At 45.1% G+C, this 21,810-nt stretch overlaps 1 protein-coding gene across 1 annotated transcript in view; it reads right to left on the reverse strand.

Moving 5' to 3' along the window:
- Positions 1-3,400: 3,400 nt before the first annotated feature.
- The window catches only part of KCNK16 (potassium two pore domain channel subfamily K member 16), a 48,971-nt gene continuing 30,561 nt past the window's right edge, over positions 3,401-21,810 (reverse strand). Inside the window, exons 4-5 of the mRNA XM_088445338.1 lie at positions 7,636-7,801; positions 3,401-3,618 (exon numbers count right to left, since the gene is read on the reverse strand). Of these exons, the coding sequence (XP_088301464.1) occupies positions 3,401-3,618; positions 7,636-7,801 (384 nt within the window). The remainder of the gene's footprint in view (positions 3,619-7,635; positions 7,802-21,810) is intronic.

Raw genomic sequence — 21,810 nt, forward strand, 5'->3', positions numbered from 1 at the left:
TCCAACACCCCATAGTACCCATACACAAACTCTCACCCCTCCACATTCACTTCCAACACCCCATAGTACCCATACACACACTCTCACCCCTCCACATTCACTTCCAACACCCCATAGTACCCATACACAAACTCTCACCCCTCCACATTCACTTCCAGCACCCCATAGTACCCATACGCACACTCTCACCCCTCCACATTCACTTCCAACACCCCATAGTACCCATACACAAACTCTCACCCCTCCACATTCACTTCCAACACCCCATAGTACCCATACACAAACTCTCACCCCTCCACATTCACTTCCAACACCCCATAGTACCCATACACTCTCACCCCTCCACATTCACTTCCAACACCCCATAGTACCCAGACACACACTCTCACCTCTCCACATTCACTTCCAACACCCCATAGTACCCATACACAGACTCTCGCCCCTCCACATTCACTTCCAACACCCCATAGTACCCCTACACAAACTCTCACCCCTCCACATTCACTTCCAACACCCCATAGTACCCATACACTCTCACCCCTCCACATTCACTTCCAACACTCCATAGTACCCATACACACACTCTCACCCCTCCACATTCACTTCCAACACCCCATAATACCCATACACACACTCTCACCCCTTCACATTCACTTCCAACACCCCATAGTGCCCACAACCAAACTCTCACCCCTCCACATTCACTTCCAACACCCCATAGTACCCATACACACACTCTCACCCCTCCACATTCACTTCTAGCACCCCATAGTACCCATACACAAACTCTCACCCCTCCACATTCACTTCCAACACCCCATAGTACCCATACGCAAACTCTCACCCCTCCACATTCACTTCCAACACCCCATAGTACCCATACACAAACTCTCACCCCTCCACATTCACTTCCAACACCCCATAGTACCCATACACTCTCACCCCTCCACATTCACTTATAACACCCCATAGTACCCATACACACTCTCACCCCTCCACATTCACTTCCAACACCCCATAGTGCCCATACACAAACTCTCACCCCTCCACATTCACTTCCAACACCCCATAGTACCCATACACAAACTCTCACCCCTCCACATTCACTTCCAACACCCCATAGTACCCATACACTCTCACCCCTCCACATTCACTCCCAACACTCCATCAGCACCCAGACATACTCTCCTCCCACTGCCATCACCCCAGCAGCACCCAGACACACACACTCTCCCCTACTTTCACTGCCAACACTCCAGAACCCACACACTCTCCCTCCCTGCATTCACTGCCATGCCAACACCCCAGCAGCAGCTACACCCAGACACACACACTCTCCTTCCCCAATTAACTACAAACACCCCAGCACACAAATACTATCTGTTGCTAATCAGGGTCTTTCGTTCTGCAGGTTCAGCATTTGTGAGGGTGAAAAAAAAAGGAGGGAGGAGCCACGCACTCCAGGCTCTGCCTCGCCCCTTGTATGTACGCTGGTGCTGTTTCATTGCTCCAGATCCATCCCTAGAGTCCTGACTCCTGGGTGGGGACCCTGGGAGAGGCCAGATGTGGCACATGCCCCCTGGGTTTCCTGCTTATTCCTGATCTGGGGCGCATAAAGCAGAACCTGGAACAATGAGGTCAGGCTGGCGCCCGGAGGCGGCTGCCTTTCCATTTTCTCCTGTATATACGCACCTGCAAAGCTTGGCATACTGACGCTCCTACACGCAATTAGCCTAAATCAGAGCATGCCAATGTTGAACCGTTATCGGCCATCCGCGAATGCGTTCGTGTCGCACGGTGCATGCGTCAAAGAACATTACTTTAGTCGCTCACAGAGATGATGTACTCACAGTGTGACTGACAGTGAATGTATGTGGGAGAGAACAAGGAGTGGCAGCAAGGAACACAGGCTCGCCGTAACCGTTTTTTCGGGGTATATCAGTCAACAACCCCGTATGCAGTGAAACTGGCTCTGGCGTCCCATTCTGCGTGAGCAGAAGGTTACACAGAACTGCAATAATGGAATGATCTGCAACTGATGGCGCATATTTGTACGTACGCAGTTGCTTGGATTTGCAAAGCCGCAGGTGGGTGCCTCAGTACAGTCCTCTGCATATTTTCCGCACAGCCGCTGCATACAGGATCGCAGCTGCAATGGCATTACTGTACATCCCTGAATCAGGCCCCCGATACTCCTTCCCAGCCCCTGACACATTCGGCTTTGGTAAAATATAAAGAATAATAACTCTTGCCTGCTCCAGTGTAAAGATATATTTGTTTCCAACACAATTTTTGTTCATCAGTCTAAGGGCAAGATGCAATACATATCGCATTATGGATGCGGAACATCCTGCCACTTATTGGGTACATACTGGCATTAATAACGCCGGTATGTACCTAGAAATGCTATTAAAATCACAAAGGACAGCTCTTCCGAAAAGAGTTGTCCTTAGCAATGAGGGAACTTCCAGGTCGTATCATGCACGCAATACGGGGGACGCTGGGAGGGATCTGATTGCGAAAGAAGAGTGTCAAGAAGCCCATAGGCTTAGGTTGGGCAACAACATCTATAGATGGGGTTGTGCACCGGGTCCAGGCTCTGGAATGTAACGCATTACGGAACTTGCTACATATGGGAATGTGGACGAAATTCTAAAAACTGCAGTTTCGAAGTTTTGCCTGCATCTTCCCCTCTGTAGTACATCACGCCTTAAGTGTGAAAAATCCTAAAACTGTGAGAATGGTCGGATCTTTTTGTTTCCAACCACTATGATAATTCTCTTTTAATTGTACGATTCGTCTCCATACTGTTAGCATGGCTTAGGCACAATGAGATGATATCCACAGGTTCAAATGGAACAGCGCCCCCTTGCGGGCCAAAGTACAGTGTCAAGAAACATGGTTGAATTGTTTCTTCCTTTACCCCTCAGAGAGAGGAGTACTCTTGTTGTACTGGGCAAATGTTAGCTACAAAACATATTATTTGTAAGATAAGTGATAATTCAGAATCAAGTTACTTTAAAAATTGTATAACCGGTATAACAATCCCGGAAGTATTGTTTATGATAACAGATGCTGTAATATGATGAGCAGATGTTATTATTTTGAATGCAGAAACTTTATCATATGATGTGACAAACTGGGCCACAAAAGGCAGAAGTCCCAGTGCAAAATCCAAGCGGACATGTTAATCCACAGTGTGACTCGCTATATACTGTAAATGTAGGCCATAGAAATAGCTAATACTTCCCCTATTTCAACCAATCTGTTATAATTCCATAAAACAACGAGATATCCAGGTGTGAAAAAAATATTCACAGCATTGTCTCCGTGTGTCTGCGTACGGTGAGTTCACACGTGCAAAATATCCTGTATAGGGAAGAATATATTTTTTTGGGACCTAGGTCTGGACCCTCCTCTGGATAGGATGATCCTCAGTCTTTCGCACAGCGGTCTCCTCCTTAACGTTGCACGTTTTGTGAATCCGCAAATGGACCAATTTCTCCACCAACTCCGCAACCAGGTTAAACACTAGAGCAAGCCAGGCCAGACCGAAAATAATCCACAGCGCCGCCAAGCCCCTGTAGATGGAGATGTAATGTCTGTTAGGATCCGTCCCTGGAAAATGAGAACATAGAAGATAGTTATAAAGAACATCTATGAGACGGATACAGACATGGGACACGGGACATGGGACCTTTTCTTCAGAATCAACAGAGTGACTTAAAAACATGGCAGAAGACACAAATTCAGTTTGATTCTCTTCACTTTTTTTCATTTGTTGTTCATGCAATTGTCCCAAATCTTTAACTTCCAACGGGGCGGATATTGCATCAAGGTGGTGGGGCTTTCCCAAAAAGAGTATGTGATTGGATAGAAAACATGTTTGCACAGATTGGGATGGAGTTTGGACGGATCAGATTTGACCTCTATAAATGTTGGTAGATGGGATGTAGTTTGGAAGCCGACGGTCTAAATGCCGGCCGCCGGCTTCCAGACTTTCTAATCCCGGCGTGGTACTAATGACAGGCGTCTAAACCTCGATGCCTGTCATTAACCAGATGCCGGAAGACCGACGCCCGGCATACCGAACGAAGGTAAGCCCTGGCAGCCTCGGGGGGGAGGGTTAGGGCTCCCGGGGGGACTTAGGGTTAGGCACCCCCCGGGATGGTTAGGTTTAGGGTAGGGGAAGGGGGAGTTAGGGTTAGGCACCCCCCCCCGGAGGACTTAGGTTTAGGCAGCGGGGAAGGGGGGTTAGGTTTAGGCACTTGGGGGGTAGAGGTTAGGGTTAGGCACCCCTAAGGGAGGGTTAGGGGGTAGAATTAGGTTAGGCATACTTACCTTAGGGACGATCAGGATTTTCACCCTTGCTGGGCTGCCATCCGGCGGTAATACCTACTGCACCCTGGTAGATACGTTCTTGTGCTGCATGCAGTTTACCATCTATCATATTAGAGTCAATGGAAATGAAAAAACAAGCAAATGCAATCTGGGAATGATGCAACACACTCCCAACTTCCCGTACAGCATGTGATTTACACGTGTGTATGCCTTTGGTTGTATTCCAGTGCCCCTGGATGATTGCTCTAACGCATGCAATCTCTCTTCTCCCAGGACACATATCTGCAACCTAGAATTGTGCTTCAGTGTTCACAGAGGTGGAAGAATCTTTTGAGGAGCCCTGTGCTTACATGGAATCAAAAATCAAATCCAACATTCAACAACGCATTTCATTAAGTAAAACATTTTCTCCTAAAATACCGCTCACTTTAGCCTCTTGTGTGGATTAATTTAATAGTGAGAGTGATAGGACTTCAAGGTCATGTTTCATACATGTGTCACTTCTGTGTATTTTCTTTTTTTATGACGTTGCTGGCAGAGTGGCTGGACACGCGTTTCTCCGCAGAAGTGACAACATTACTGCTGAGGTGCATTCATTTACAAAGCACGTCATCAGAATTAGCAAAATGACTGAAGATTGCACAGGCAGTGTGGTTGGAAGCTGGGTAGTGAAAATATTCCTAGCAAAGGACAGAATGGGTGCACCTTGATTTTGCAGCAGTGCAGAAACTACATTTAATCTGTAGAGTAAGATTATTAAAATAATGAGCTTGTGAAGACTCATTATTAGTGGCATTTCTTACTGGGAAGAGGCACACAGTGTCTCTCAGAGACAGATTAAGGGAGGAGTCATGACATCCGCGCACTGCTTGGGTGAAGATTAGTCAAGCAAGGAGCCTGCTGCCACTGTAAGGAGGAGTAAGCAGAAGATACAGCTTAGGTAAGTGTGGGGTTATGGAGAAACACAAGGAGGCTGTGGCTGCTCCTGCAGAGAGACTGGGGTGGGGGTAGGTGTATGCTGCTGCTGGGAAATTGGGAGGGGGGGAGCTGTGTCTTTTGCTGCAAAGACTAAGGGGGGCTAAGGCTGCTGTAGAGACTAGGGGGCTATGACTTTTGCAGAGACAAGTGGAGGGGCTGTGGCTGCTAGTTAGACACGTGGGGAGGGTGTCTGAGGCTATGCAGAGACATAGGTTGATCTGTGGCTATGGAGAGACGGGGGATAGGGATCTGAGGCAATGGAGAGACATGTGGAACTGAGGCTGCTGGAGAGACATGGTGGGATGACAGCTGAAGAAGGGGCTGTGGCACAATAAGCTTCATTAAGACACCAATTAAAAAAAAAATACCTGTGTTGTATGATGATGACATTGGTTATATTCCTGCTCAAACAGGCATCTTCTGGCCGATGCGACTGCCTACATAAATGGTGCATACCATCTGAAGCAATCATCTTTCCAGGGAGGATCCATTTCTTTAGGAGGTTCCGCATTGCAGAGGTAAGAAAAGACTAAAGCCAATGGGCTTGAACCAAGTGGGGAGGCCCTCGCTTCAACCCAGCTCTCCCAACTGTTGTTGTGCTGCTGCTGGGAGAGCTACTGCTGGTGACGGAGGCTGGAGATGAGCAGAATTAGTCCCCGCACTGCCCAAATGGAGGCTCTGGAGTCTGCCCCTCCGGCAGGAGTGCAGGTAGGACCTGTGCTGCTGTTGTTGCCTCATGGAGGTGCGGGAGGAGGTGGCACTCACACAACTGACACAGCCAGGGGGGCATCGCTGACAAGAGGGAGAGGGCACCCCTGTCTTAAGTGCCCTGGGTCCTCCGAAGGCCTAATTCTGCCCTGGTGCCCCTGATTCAGAGGTGGACTCAGTTGAGTGATTTTTTACTACTGCGCATGTGCAAAAAGTTTGAGAACCTTCTACGATGTATGTGTACCACTGAGTGTACGCAGAGACTGCTGTTAGCTATGGAGTCTCTTGTAATAGAGCTGGCGGCAGACAGTCATGGGCGCTCTTGGGTGGTGTCTGGGATTCGCAAAAAAAGGCCGTGACAGTGAACACGGCTGCGTTCTCAAATGTAGAGCCGCAGCTACAGAGGCAATTATTAGAGAAAGTTCAGAAGGAGACACTGCACCACGCCATAGGCTGTCATGATGGTGGTCATCACAATGGTGCGCCAATGGTGGAGTGTTCGAGTACAGCCAGGGCTGTAGAGAGCTGTGTCAGGACCCGGTATTTTCAGGGGGCATGGCCTAATATAAGTAGGCGTGGCGACGCCTCCGTTAAAAGAAAATTAGTATTTGCTGCACCGTCTGCCACTCAGCCAGGGGCAAATCTAGGAAGGGGGGCACGATAAGTGTCGCATCGATTTTGCACCAGCTTTGACCTATCGGATATCTTCCAATGCTTTTGCATTGTTTTTTTGCCCCCCCCCCCATATTGCAATTGTGGATAAGGATTCCAGGCACACCTCAAAAATCTTTCTATACACAAACATTACATATATCATAGAGACAATCTCGATGTCCCCTCACTCACATCACTAATTGAAGCCATAAATTAGTTTATGCTGAGCAGTATTTTAGAAGAGAAAGTGAAGTGTTTTATTGAAAGGGTCCTACCAAGGGTGTAACTTTAACTGAACAGTAAGTGCAACTGCAATGGGGCCTAGCCCCTCTCCCAGAGGTTAAATGTCCCGCAGACTAGAGTACATAATGATTATTGTTTCAATAAATGATGATATGAAGTGCCCAGCAGGGCACTGTTGGGATGGAATGTACATTATAGTGGGTATGACTATTTAGGCACACAGGGGTCCCTCACAGTCTTGCTACGGTGCCCAGAAATAAACAATTGTGCCCCTTGGTGAAACTAAAGTGGTAAGAAGTTGGACTTTCATTTGACGGTGACACTTTTGTTCAGATATTTACATTTCCTAGACAGGGTGGTATATTTCGAGGGCAGTAGGCAGCAAGCTTTGTAGACGAGGGCTGTTGGCACCTATGCTAGATTACAGTGTTACATTTATCATTACTTTATTGATATTATTATCATTACATAGTCTATATAGCGCCAACTCACTCCACAGCGCAGTACGATCAGCACATTCATGAGACACAGAAAGGAACATGTAAAACCGCCATTCGGAGACATTGTGAACCGACAGTATGTTTGTTTTATCTGGGCTCCCACTAGCGAAGACTGTGTGGGGGTAACATTGGGCTCCTGATGGGCAATCCTTGGTGAATACAAAATAAAACCTTTAGCTATGACTGAGCGTTATTATATGTTTATGGTTACCTAGCACATAATCGCCAAATCCAATGGTGCTGAGTGTGACAAATGCAAAGTAAAAGCCCTCTCCATAGCTCCAGCCTTCTACGTAACTGAAGATCATCGGGGGGAAGACGAGGAAGAGCATGGAACCGGTGGTGAGAAATAGGCCCATCATCATCACCGTCATCACCTAGAGGAGAAAGAAGAGGAGAACCATTGTGATAAATACCCAGTAATATAATAACCACATGTCACTGAGCACTAGTAGTGAAGGTGGCCATGGCGTAAGGTGAGTGGCTTCTACTTGGCAGCTGAGGCAGAACTATCGCCACTGCAGGAGGTGCACAAAGTACAGGGACCATTGATGTGGGGCCCGGAGCTACTGCAACTATTGCCAACACCCACTATCGGGGACAGAGCAGGCGCACTGCTGCCGGAACAGGGCTGCATGGCATATATACAGCCCTCCACACCTGAGGGAGGGCAGACTGCATTGCCCCTTCCCCAAATTTATCTATGGGGCTGTGTGTTGTAATAAAGGCAATTATCTGATTTATATTCCTTAATATCTGTGTTTATCCATTTTGCACAATTAGAGTATTAATGAATGAATAAAGAGATAATTTATCTGTGTGCTTTATTATCTGCTTATATTGGTGCTCTTGGTATGGTCATCAAGGTGTTTGGATTTCTGTTAGAGATGAGCGGATTGGTTGTTTAGAAAACCGAACCCAAACTTTTGGGGTTCCGAGTTGAACCAAGTCCCGGTTCGGAATCACTTTGGGGATTTGAATAGAACCGAGTTGCGACTCGGGTCTTCTCGCAATTCGGATTTAAAAAACAGGACCTTGCGTGTTTTGGACTGCATTTAAGTCCCTCCATCATGATTTTAGGTGAATGTTATTGCTGTTAGTAATTCTATAGGAACAAAACCAGATCCAAGTTACATGATTTTAGCTGTTTTTAGAATTTTTTTTAAAAACCTCCAAAAAACCAAAACCTTTGAGGGTGGTTTTTGCAAAACTAAAACACGGGGGTCCGCACACAATTTCTGTTTTAGTTACAAGTTTTTGGGCAAAATACTGTTGCTAGAACATCATCCACCAGAGACAGCGGCGCTTTCAGAAAATGCCACCATGAAGCTTTGATTGGTCAGTACAGATTGAACCAGTATATCCTGAAGAAATGGAAAGCAGCCACACATTGGACAAAGCAAAGATGCAGTAGTGGAACATGACTGGGCTGGGAATAAGCAGGAATAATGGGACATGTATATTGTAGGGAAAGAGAAACAAAGAGCAATGAAGCGCTAGTTTCCGCAATAAATGAGTCACTCCCTTGGGTCTGATATTAAAATTATTAAAAAATACAACAAAAAAAACAACAATACAATATAGGGCCTGATTCCGAGATGGTCGCTAATGCGCTCTCGCTGAAGCGGTTGCGGGAATATGCAATTGCTAATCCCAGCCTTCCCATTGTGTTGGACAGAGCGATGGAGTGTGTGACCGGTTAGACGCCCACTTCAATTAGTTTGTGAATTGGGTCTTATAGGGCGCACAGATGGTGTGGTCTGCCGAATGGGTGGTGTTGTATATATAAAATGAATAATTGTTACATGAATGATTAGATAATACGTGTTTAATATGTTTTTAATAAAATAAAGTAGAGTGAAAGGATCACATTTATACTCAAATTAACATAAAAACATGATTAGGTTGTCGAAACTGGATTATTGGCTGAGACAAGATCAGTTTAAAATTGAATCGCAGCAACATCATCTTGCGACTGGCCGCAAGATGCCATTTTGCGAATGGCCGCCTAAGTGCCATTTTAGATAAACTCACACTTTAGTACATGTGGCGATAATACTATTAGCATCATGCGATTGCATCCGTGACCATCGCCATAAGTTACGGCGATTCACCAAAAGCCCATTTCATGACTTTACGTAGTTTGGGTGTTCTGGATAAAGTGCATATTATTATAATTCCCCTAAAAAGGGTATATATTGCATTTAGCTAGAACAGAGCAAATGGCCACGTGATAACTAGCCTGTGTAGATAAGCTTCCTGGATAACGTCTGCTCTCACTCCAGGTGGCCCGGCTAGAATACAGACCTTACATTAGCAGGCTTCCTGCAATGAAATAACTTCAAAGCCAAGAGTGTTGTCTTAGGTTTGGGTCTTGTAGCTGGGCTAATTTGCATCCACACAAGAGTCTGGGAGAATAAAGGGTTTTTCTTTTGAGCCTGGGAAAGGTGGGGGCTGCTGAGAATAGGGGCATGTGGAACTATAGGACTCAGCATTCAACACTGCTAGGTGTTCACTTAGTAAGTGAGATTTAAGTGCACCATTCCTCATACACACATTAATACGCACAATTGCACTGTTAACTAGTCGCATATTAGCAAATGCATAAGACCTTGTATGAAAACACTGTTTTATTAGCTTCATGTGCACGCATCTGCCCCAAGTTAACTAGCGTCTTTAGCGTCTTTATATCAAACCCTGCATACTCACACATTACATATCCACATAAAATGTTTAATAAGCTTTAAGGTATAAGATTTAAGTTTGTTCAGTTAGTATACATGCTGTCAAATAAAGATATTTGATAACTAAGGTTTTATACATGCTAAGAAAGCCGTGTTTGCTTTCATATTGATGCGTACTCTTCAACAGAATTCCGGTATTATCGGTGTGGAGATCGCATCATGCATTCTCAACTTATGGACCGCAGAGACTTCAAGCAACAAAATGTATATTATGAACAACTGTTAGGATGTTGCATGGGGGCGGGAGGGCAGAGACCCCCAGTTGTTAGAGGCTGGGATGAGTCTATTTGAACCAGCCTGTTAAATGCTCTGTAACAGATGCTTCCCCCCTGGGAACCAATGGCATAAGCAAGAAACTTCTCTATTGTCCTGTCTATTCTGGGGGGGTATAAATATGTGTGCTCCAACACTGGGTTCTTAGTCTTCTTGCTGAATGCTGACTGAGGGGTTTCTTGCTGATGCCTAACATCTGGACCAGAATGCGCTGCGTATGTATACTGTACTTGGGTCTGTATAATTCCTTTGCGCCGAATTGTGTCTGGATCAATAGCGTGTAACTGACTATACTTTTACCTGAATAATACTTGTGCTTTGGAACCACAGATTCCAGGTCTTAAGTCTTTATTTACTGTATGACTGCGTATGCAAATTAGCGTCATCCTTAGAGGTTTATAGGTAGGATATTAGAAGGTATAGGCAGGGGTATATAGAGGTTCTGATCCAGTATCGTCAGTTGGGGGCTCATCGAGTGAAGTCACTTACCTACTCACACTGCACGTACGACTATCGATATCTCAGCAAAGGGTGGAGAGGCCACATGCAGGGTTTTCCTGCAACCGCTTTGTGCTGAAAAATCACTATCCGTTTTCGTGTGAGCAAAGGAAGCTGACTAGAATCCAGGGACAAGAGAGGAAAAAGTTTGTTTTCCTTTGTTGATAGAACCTAACGTTTAAAAGGGTGCCGCAGTATTGAGTACGCGGCTGAGTCGCAGTTTTGCGCACAGTAAAGATGCACTCTTGCGTACGCAGCTAAAAGTTGTCATACAGTTGTTGTGGTAGTCGCATTATTTTGTATGTGACTGGTCGCACAATAGCGTATACGTACTTCCGGTTGTGCTGCCACGGTGTTTAAACAAAGCCGTTGAGGTTTACATTTTTCAATTGTTATCAATATCTGGGTTAACGTTTATTTTTCTGCACAGGAAAAAGTGTGTAACAGTGAGTATTTGTTGGACAAGGTTAAGGTATCGTATGATCCTTAAGGGCTAGGTGCAAGGGTTAGTCTAGCCGCTTGGTAAGTAGCTTTACCATTCTATACACAGTAGCAGGTGTACATGTTGTCTTTGTTGTAAAGAGGTGCGTGGAAGTGGCCGACATATAAACTTCCATAGGTGTGGAAGTTGCCTTACTAAATCTTATCCGGGTGTGGAAGTTGCCTTTTTCAAATCTTATCCAGGTGTGTGGGCGCCGCCGACTTAAATCGTCCACAGGTAAGTGAAAGTATCTTGATTGTCTTTCACCAGTTAAAATCTTTATTGAAAAGCGTAGGATTTTGTCTCAGAATGGGAGCCATGCAAACAGTAGAGATGTTAGACAATGATGTGCTGCTAATGGAGGCGCCAATCGGATCGGCCCGTCGTATTATGCCTACTAAGTACGGTACTTATGCAATATGGTATTGTGATGTATGGTTTAAAATGACGATGAAGAGTGTTAGACCGTTTCCCAGAATTGGTTGTTTTGATAAGGATGTATTAGATAATGTCCGGGATCACATCAGTCTGATGCGCTCCCGAGAGAAAAAGGTTAAATATTGTGAATGTTTAAAATTGTGGCAGCATGAAGGGGATGCGTGGCTTAAAAATGTGCAAGCGACGCAAACTATCGTTGTGAGCACATTGCCAGAGAATGCATCCGCAACGCTGAATTGCAATACGGGCGAGCCGCAAATTGGTGCGCACGTGCAGCAAGGTAGCGTTGTGGAGACTATTGCCAGCAGTTCACGCTCGCCTCTACCACCTTATGTGGATGGAGGTGCAAGTACAGTTACCAAAAATACCCATAAAAATGTAACAAGCAATTTGTACCCCCTCTTAAGTAACCATAAAGAAAATGTTTTTGATGTGGATGATGAGCCTATTGTAATGTCTGCCATTTCACATGCTGTGCAAATGATAGATGCTGCATCACCACAATCACGAGTGGTGCCGCCATCTCCATCGGTAACAGCAAGGGAAGTGTTAACACCCCCTGCACCCGTAGAGGAAGTTGTTCATACCATATGTAGCAGCAGCAGATTAAACCCCCAGCCAGGTAACCAGGTCAGAGGTAGCAACGCTACCGGTCTGCATCCCATTCGGGCGATAACTGTTCCGAATGGAAATGCAGATGCGAACGGTGTAGTGCCCACGAGGGAAGTGGTAATGCATTGTCCTTGGACAAGAGCAGAACTAAATTCCATCATAAATGATTTCTCCGATCCCAAAAAGGAACTAGCCAAATGTCAAAGATTTTTGAGAAATTTGGGTAGTTCACATGAGCCAACTAATAAAGATTGGCGTGTGGTATTAAGGGCCTGTCTGCCACGCAATACCGACGTGACAAAATTTATCACGGATTGTGTATTGGATGGTGACGTTCCCTTAACAGACCAAGTAAACCAAGGTAACATTTCCCGCATTGTAACTCAATTGGGTATATATTTTCCAGTAGTAGTTAACTGGAACAAAATTTTCACAATCAAGCAAAAGGAGAGTGAAACTGCAGAAGACTATTGCGACCGGGCTCTGCAGGCTATCACCCAGTACACTGGGATAGAAGATATTAAAGATAGCACTCACCACAGGGGAATGATAGTCACGGTACTCATGGACGGTCTGAAGGAGAACTTAAAGACTCAGGTTCAGACCTCACAGCCTGGCTGGCGGGGACTCACAATAGATAACCTCATAGAGTCTGCCATAGAACATGATAAAAACATCTAAAAAAAGAGGGAGATCCAGAGCGAAAAACTAATGGCTGTCAGTATCCAAGCTCTGGAGGGAATGACTGTAACATCACAGCCAACAGACACACTCGCACCTGCACACACACTTACACCTGCCCTCACTAACCCCACACAACAACAAATACAGCTCCATTCCTAATACAACCACAGGTCCCATACTCAAATCCCCCACAATACCCTTACCCTCCCTATCCTTACCCATATCCACCACCTTTACCCTCTGCTCAAACCTCACAACAACACGTTTTCACCTGATCCACGGACATGTTTTAATTGTAAACAAACAGGATACTTAAGTAGAAATTGTACAGTAAAACGCTTAGGAACCCCAAATCAGGGAAGACCTGGATATCCCCATTAGGGATATGCACAGAGACCAGCAAATGTTCAACAGGCACCAGCTCCAATTGTGGCTGTAAATGCTTTATTGGAGAATGGTAGCCAACGCGAGGGGTCAGGTCATATCTGTAGTCTACAGATAGTCAGGTTAACGGGAAGTACTAGGGAAGAACCGGTCATGATGGTTTATGTAGCTGGTACTGAATATCCTTTTCTTGTAGACACAGGGGCGACCAGGTCAGTGATGAAATCTCCCGTTAATTTACAGGTGACCAACAAGACAGTACCAACAATGGGTGTAACAGGTAAAGTGGAACATTATCCTTTAACAAAGTCTACAGAGGTTACTATTGGGCCGTTGCATACAAGCAGGGCAGTTTCTAGGGTTTGAGGCTCCCAGTGCGAGCAGTCAAAATGCGCCCCCCCCCCGAAGCAGTAATATTGTGGAATGGGCGTGGCCTCATCGTAAGGGAGTGTGATCTTGAAAGACCACAGAATGACAGCCACTGTGACTACTGAGTACTGGGTTGGCTAACCTGTCAGGGGCAAAGCGCTGAAAAATATATGTAGTCAAACAAAAGACAGGCAGCATGCGCGCGCTCAAAAAATGGGGTGTGGCCTAGCTGTCACAAGCCCACGCCGCATTTCTGTGTGCATGCCTTTGGTGTGACATTTGCAGAAGTATGACCTTGCATCACACTCGTTTTTAGTCGCGTTGGGAGCGAACCCAGCACATTGAAAATAAAAGCCAGATCCACATAAAATACACTGCAACAAACCACTGCCACATAAAATACACTGCAACAAACCACTGCCACATAAAATACACTGCAACAAACCACTGCCACATAAAATATATTGGAAAAGCCAGAGGCACATAAACTACGTTTTAAAACCACATCCACTTCAAATACATTATTAAATCCAGAACCACATAAAACACATTGAAAAAACAAGATTCACATAATACACACTTCATTCCAGCCCCCTCCCTTGCCATTCCATCCCGACAGGTCTTAGGCTTCCCCCCCACTGGCTCTCAGGCAAAAGTGCCCATTATGCAGTGCCCCCCGTAGTTGTCCCCATATACAGTGTCCCCTGTATTTATGCCCCTTATGCAGTGCCCACAGTGGTAGTGCAACTTATGCAGAGCCCACAGTAGTGATGCCCTTTATACAGTGCACCCAGTAGTAGTGCCCCCAGGAGTGGTGCCCCCTATGCCATGCCACCATTAGTAGTGCCCCCTGTAGTCATGCCCCCATCAGTAATGCCCCCAATAGTAATGGTCCCTGCTGTAGTGCCCCAGTAGTAGTGTCCCCAGTTGTATTGCCCAAAATAGTAATGCCCCCTGTAATAGTGTCCCCAGTATTAATGCCCCTGTATTAGTCCCCCCAATAGTAATGCTCCCTTTGTACTAGTGCCCAAAGTAGTAAAGCCCCAAGTAGTAGTGCCCCCAGTAGTAGTGCCCCTGGGCCCTGAGTAATGCCCCCAGTAGTGGTACCTCCTAAGCAATGCCCCCAGTAGAAGTGCCCCCCGAGTAATGTCCCCAGTAGTAGTGCCCGGGTGCCCCCAGTAGTGGTGTCTCCCCCCGCAGAAGTGCCCCCAGAGTAATGTCCCCAGGCTGCCTGCACATAAAAAAAAACAGTAACACTTACCTTCAGCCCCGCTCCGGCGACCGCTCCGCTCGGCTGCTCCTCTGCACTATGGGAAAGACGTTATGACGTCCTCCCATAATGCACACTGGGGGAGCCGGAAGCCGGAGCCTCCGTCTCTCCGGCTGCTCTGCTCTGCTCTGCCGGGCGCCCACAGGTAACTGAATCTCAGCGGGCGCCCGGCAGTTAATATTCTGTTTCAGCTGCAGAGGTCGGAGGCGGCGCGCCCCGTGCGATTGCACGGGTCACCTGCCCCTAGAAACGGCCCTGCATACAAGACATTCTTTTCTTCAGAGCAGGCTTTTCTTAATCTTAAGGATAGCCTGACAAAAGCTCCTGCATTGGGAATACCTGATTATGAAAAACCTTTTGATTTGTATTGTACGGAAGCCGATGGTTGTGCTGCAGGTGTCCTTACACAAAAACATGGTGATGCCAGTAGGCCCGTAGCATACTACAGTGCCCAATTGGATACGGTAGCAAGATCACTCCCCACTTGTTTGAGAAGTGTAGCAGCTACCGCTCTATTGGTGAGTAAAAGTGAGGACGTAGTACTGGGCCATGATATGATTGTCTACACTCCCCATGCTGTATCTGCTCTGTTGAACTCAGCTCAAACCAGACACGTCTCTTCAGCTAGGTTTACCAAATGGGAACTAGCTCTAATCGCACCCGCAAACATCACTGTTAAACGTTGCAACACGCTGAATCCAACAACGTATTTACCATATGTACAACATGATGTACAAAGGGTGGAAGGAGACGAGTTGCTGGTGGGAGGTGAGTTCAGCGGTCATAACGATACGCACGATTGTATGACACATCTGAATCAGACCTTTACTGCTAGACCTGACATACACGACACACCTTTAGAGAATGTGGATGTGACTTTTTATACGGATGGGAGTTGTCATAGACAAACAGACACAGGTGAATTATGTACAGGTTATGCTGTTGTAAATGACACAGACATCATAGAAGCTAAACCTCTTGGTCCTCCTCACTCAGCCCAGGTGTAGCACACGCTCTAGTTAGTAGCACTAACTAGAGCGTGTGAACTGGCAGCAGGCAAATCTGCTAACATTTACACTGACTCGAGGTATGCGTTCAGGGTGGTGCACGATTTTGGGGCTCTATGGCGTCTGAGAAATTTTATGACAGCAGTAGGCACACCAGTTGCACACTCCCGACACATAAAACATCTTTTAGAAGCAATCCAACTGCCCAAAACAGTGGCAGTAATTAAATGTAAAGCCCATACATGTGAGGATCACCCGGTGTCACTAGGCAACAACAGGGCCGATGAAGCTGCAAAATTGGCAGCAGGGTTGGAAATGTTTTCTCCAACTGAAAAAATTATGTCTTTCAAAACAATTGATATGCTGAAATTAATTGAGATGCAAAATTTGTGTTCAATTCAGGAAAAATCCATTTGGAAGTCCAAGGGATGTGTGCAAGAGTCCTCCGGGCTCTGGAGGGATGGACAAGGTAAACCAGTAGCCCCCAAGGCATATTACCCCAGCCTGGCTGAGGCAGCACATGGTCTGACTCATCTGGGAAAACAAGGTATGTGCAAGTTGGTGAGGGCATACTGGTGCGCACCAGGTTTTTCTTCACAAGCAGAAAAGATAGCAATGTCCTGTCTGACCTGCTTGAGGAAGAACATAGGGAAAGCGATCCCTACCGAACCGTCCCACATTCCACCGACTGATGGACCTTTCCAGGTGATACAAATTGATTTCATCCAATTACCACCCTGCAGGAACCTTAAGTATGTATTAGTGTGCACCGATGTATTTTCTAACTGGGTTGAGGCCTACCCAGCGGCCACTAATACTGCTGCGTTTACTGCCAAGAAAATAGTTCAGGAATTTGTATGCAGGTATGGTATCCCTAGAATATTCAAGAGTGACAGGGGTACTCATTTCACAGGTGATGTTTTTCAAAATATGTGTAAGCTGATGGGTATTAATAGCCGACTTCATACCCCCTACCGACCGCAAGCCAGTGCCAAGGTAGAGAGGATCAATGGGACTATTAAAAATAAGTTAAGTAAAATTATGGCAGAAACTGGACTGGGATGGCCAGAAGCGTTACCTTTGGTCCTACATAGCATAAGGGCCACTCCTAGACCCCCTCTAAATCTGTCCCCATTTGAAATACTGTTCGGTAGACAACCTCATTTGATTATAAGTCCACAGGAAGACTTGAAGGGTAACAACGAGGTAACTGTAAAGTATCTTATATCAATGAGTAAGCAGTTAAAGCAACAGCAGCAGAAACTGAAATTGTTGTCTAATGATATGCCTGAAACTAACTGTCATGATGTTGAACCAGGAGAATATGTTATGATCAGAAATTTCTTGCGTTCAGGTTGTTTGACTGATCGGTGGGAAGGTCCGTACCAGGTGCTGCTGACAAGTACTACATCTTTGAAGGTGGCCGAGAGAGATACCTGGGTCCACTCCACTCACTGCAAAAAGGTCAATCAACCGGTGGAGAAACAAGTCGGAGACAAGGCTGATAAAGTGGACCTGTCGCTCGCGAGCTTGTTCCGGGAGGATTGAGCAGGTTGTAGTGAGATACCTGAACTGAGAGAAATTTTCAGATCTTGTTGTGACAATGGGCGGGCCTGGTGTGTTCATTTTCATATTCTCTTTTAGAGTGTTCACTATCCTGGTCGGTTCGGGGATATCCAGTGTCTGTGATGGGGGACCGATTGAGGAAATGGGAGCTGATGGCAGTGCTGATGGAGTGGAGTCAGGAGGAATGCAATGCCAATCAGGGGAGTGTCTGACCAATCTTAGTACTGTTATTGTTAAGAGAGCTGTCATTCCGGATACTCGGGGAAGGTGTGGAGGTTTATCGTCTGAAGATTCCTGTATTTGTGAGCTTTGTGGGTCCCTAGTTGATGAGAACTGTATCCAACGGTGCCAACCTATATATAACCCGTACTGGGGTGTGTATCCTTTAGAGGATTATCATAGCATGGTAGGCAAAGTGTTAAATCAAACTGATTGCTGGGTGTGTTCACACGTGCCACAGGGACAGCATAACGTAGGGTTGGTGCCATTTCCGCTGAATACCACGGAAATTTTAGAATTACAAAAAGGGAAAACCTTGGATGGAAAATACCTCTCATCCAAACCACCTCATTTCAAACTCTATCAATTCCAAGTAGATAGGTCACTTTTGTGTTTAAACATAACCAACCCCAATAAACTCGGGAGTTGGGAAGTGACGGGGAATAATCAGATGATGACCTTCTCACAAAGAGCTGATAATGAGTCCATAAACCATGATCTGTTACGCTCAATTAAATCTAGTGGGAAACATTTTAGGTATCGGTATACACTGAGTTCCACCAAGGAGATTATTGGTAAGGTGCCAGATGGTTATTGTGCTAAAATAATACAGCCAGAGACTTGCATGAACCAGATGGAAAACCCAGAAATAGGATTGTTTGCAAGAGAAATGTGCTTAATGATAATGATGCATACCATCCCGTATGTTCTCCCTGAAAATGTATATTTTGTATGTGGAAGAAAAGCGTATAAATGGCTCACCCCGAGTTCCGAAGGTTTGTGTTACCTGGGAAGAGTAGTCCCAGAAGTTATGACCCTCACACATGTTGAAATGCTGGGTATACATAAAAACACACCATCACCATATCTTCACATGCAATATAAACACAGAGGCAAAAGAAACATGATACCTGGTGATGTGCATAAAGCCACTCACTTAATTAGTGAGACAACTGGCTTTCAAGTTTTAGTGGCACTGGATCCCACCAGGATTGCTCGGGGAACACTAAATTTTAGATATATTCAGGAACTTGCTAAATTGATAGATAATACCACCGAGATGTATGATGACACATTCAGGTATACAGGGAAAGAATTGCAAGCGTACAAGAAAGAACTGGTGCAACACAGGCTAGTGTTAAATTATTTAACTGCTGTTACTGGAGGGTATTGCGTAATGTTAGTCACCCAATTTGGAGTAAAATGTTGCACCTATGTCACCAATGATACCAGCGACCCTAAGGAGGTGATAGACCGGAGGATGGATGAAATTCTGCAGCTAAAATAGGAGTTTCATAAGAACCATAATGCTTCAGTGGCTGAAGTAGGGGAAAAGAATGAAGGATGGGTTTCATGGCTGAACCCAGTGAAATGGTTCTCAGGTCTAGGGGAATGGGTCCAGGAAGTGATTGCCAGCATAGGCAAATTCTTAATCCTTATACTGATTGTCATCATAATAATTGGCATATGTGTCCGGTGTGTTCCTATTGTGTTGAAGTGTGGAAAATGTAAAAATAGAGTAAAACAAAAGAACTAAATTATGATGGTGGCCAGTATGAATACCGAGGTAAATACAGAACTGCATTACAACCTTGAGCTAGGAAATACCATCATTTAATGTATTATATTTAGCCATGCATAAAAATGTATTATTGAAATGTTATTTTTAAAACACCTCAGATAATGTAAAGTCTCAATTCCCCTTCAAGACTGCTTTTATAAGACTGGTGCATTCCCACACCTTTCACATGATCTTCCAAGATCTGCGGTGTGCGTATAATAGTAGTTTTATGTCCTCACTCAGAGACACATTATTGATGGATTAAGAACCACCTTGTGCAATCCCATAATAACACTAAATAATATGTAACTGTAAGCCTAAATTAAATTCTAATAGCAGATTGTGATAGCATGTTGTTCGCTATCAAAGGGTGGACTGTCGAAACTGGATTATTGTCTGAGACAAGATCAGTTTAAAATTGAATCGCAGCGACACCATCTTGCGACTGGCCGCCTAAGTGCCATTTTAGATAAACTCACACTTTAGTACATGTGGCGATAATACTATAAGCATCATGCGATTGCATCCGTGACCATCGCCATAAGTTACGGCGATTCACCAAAAGCCCATTTCATGACTTTACGTAGTTTGGGTGTTCTGGATAAAGTGCATATTATTATAATTCCCCTAAAAAGGATATATATTGTATTTAGCTACAACAGAGCAAATGGCCATGTGATAACTAGCCTGCGTAGATAAGCTTCCTGAATAACGTCTGCTCTCACTCCAGGTGGCTCGGCTAAAATACACACCTTACATTAGCAGGCTTCCTGCAATGAAATAACTTCAAAGCCAAGAGTGTTGTCTTAGGTTTGGGTCTTGTAGCTGGGCTAATTTGCATCCACACAAGAGTCTGGGAGAATAAAGGGTTTTTCTTTTGAACCTGGGAAAGGTGGGGGCTGCTGAGAGAAGGAGCATGTGGAACTATAAAGCTGGCCACACACTAGACCAACTTTCATCCAACCAGCCAACTAGTTGATTGGTTAGAATGAAAATCTGGTAAGGGATGAAAGCAAATGACAATCAGCAATTTGCTCCCAAACGCCAGAAAATGGACTAAAAACTGTTGTTTGAACAAATTGTTTAGATCAAACATTAAACAAACTTGTCTGACGACCATTTTCATCTGTTTTCTGGCATTAAGGAGCAAATTGCTGATCATCAGTTACTCCCATACGTTACCAGATTTTCATTCCAACCAATCAACTAGTTGGCTGGTTGGATAAAAGTTGGTCTAGTGTGTGGCCAGCTTAAGGCTCAGCATTTAACACTGCTAGGTGTTCACTTAGTAAGTGAGATTTAAGTGCACCATTCCTCATACACACATTAATACGCACAATTGCACTGTTAACTAGTTGCATATTAACGAATGCATAAGACCTTGTATGAAAACACTATTTTATTAGCTTCATGCGCACGCATCTGCCCCAAGTTAACTAGCGTCTTTATATCAAACCCCGCATACTCACACATTACATATCCACATAAAAGGTTTAATAAGCTTTAAGGTATAAGATTTAAGTTTGTTCAGTTAGTATACATGCTGTGAAATAAAGATATTTGATAACTAAGGTTTTATACATGCTAAGAAAGCCGTGTTTGGTTTCGTATTGATGCGTACTCTTTCAACAGAATTCCGGTATTATCGGTGTGGAGATCGCATCATGCATTCTCAACTTATGGACCGCAGAGGCTTCAAGCAACAAAATGTATATTATGAACAACTGTTAGGATGTTGCATGGGGGCGGGAGGGCAGAGACCCCCAGTTGTTAGAGGCTGGGATGAGTCTATTTGAACCAGCCTGTTAAACGCTCTGTAACAGATGCTTCCCCCCTGGGAACCAATGGCATAAGCAAGAAACTTCTCTATTGTCCTGTCTATTCTGGGGGGGTATAAATATGTGTGCTCCAACACTGGGTTCTTAGTCTTCTTGCTGAATGCTGACTGAGGGGTTTCTTGCTGATGCCTATCTTTGGGTCCGGAAGCGCTGCGTCTGTATACTGTACTTGGGTCTGTATAATTCCTTTACGCCGAATTGTGTCTGGATCAATAGCGTGTAACTGACTATACTTTTACCTGAATAATACTTGTGCTTTGGAACCACAGATTCCAGGTCTTAAGTCTTTATTTACCGTATGACTGCGTACGCAAATTAGCGTCATCCTTAGAGGTTTATAGGTAGGATATTAGAAGGTATAGGCAGGGGTATATAGAGGTTCTGATCCAGTATCATCAAGGTGTACAGTGGAAATAACAGCAATATAACAATTGGATGCTAC

The sequence above is a fragment of the Taudactylus pleione genome, unplaced genomic scaffold (assembly GCF_031769625.1).
Source record: "Taudactylus pleione unplaced genomic scaffold, aTauple2 ptg000378l, whole genome shotgun sequence".
Classification (NCBI taxonomy): domain Eukaryota; kingdom Metazoa; phylum Chordata; class Amphibia; order Anura; family Myobatrachidae; genus Taudactylus; species Taudactylus pleione.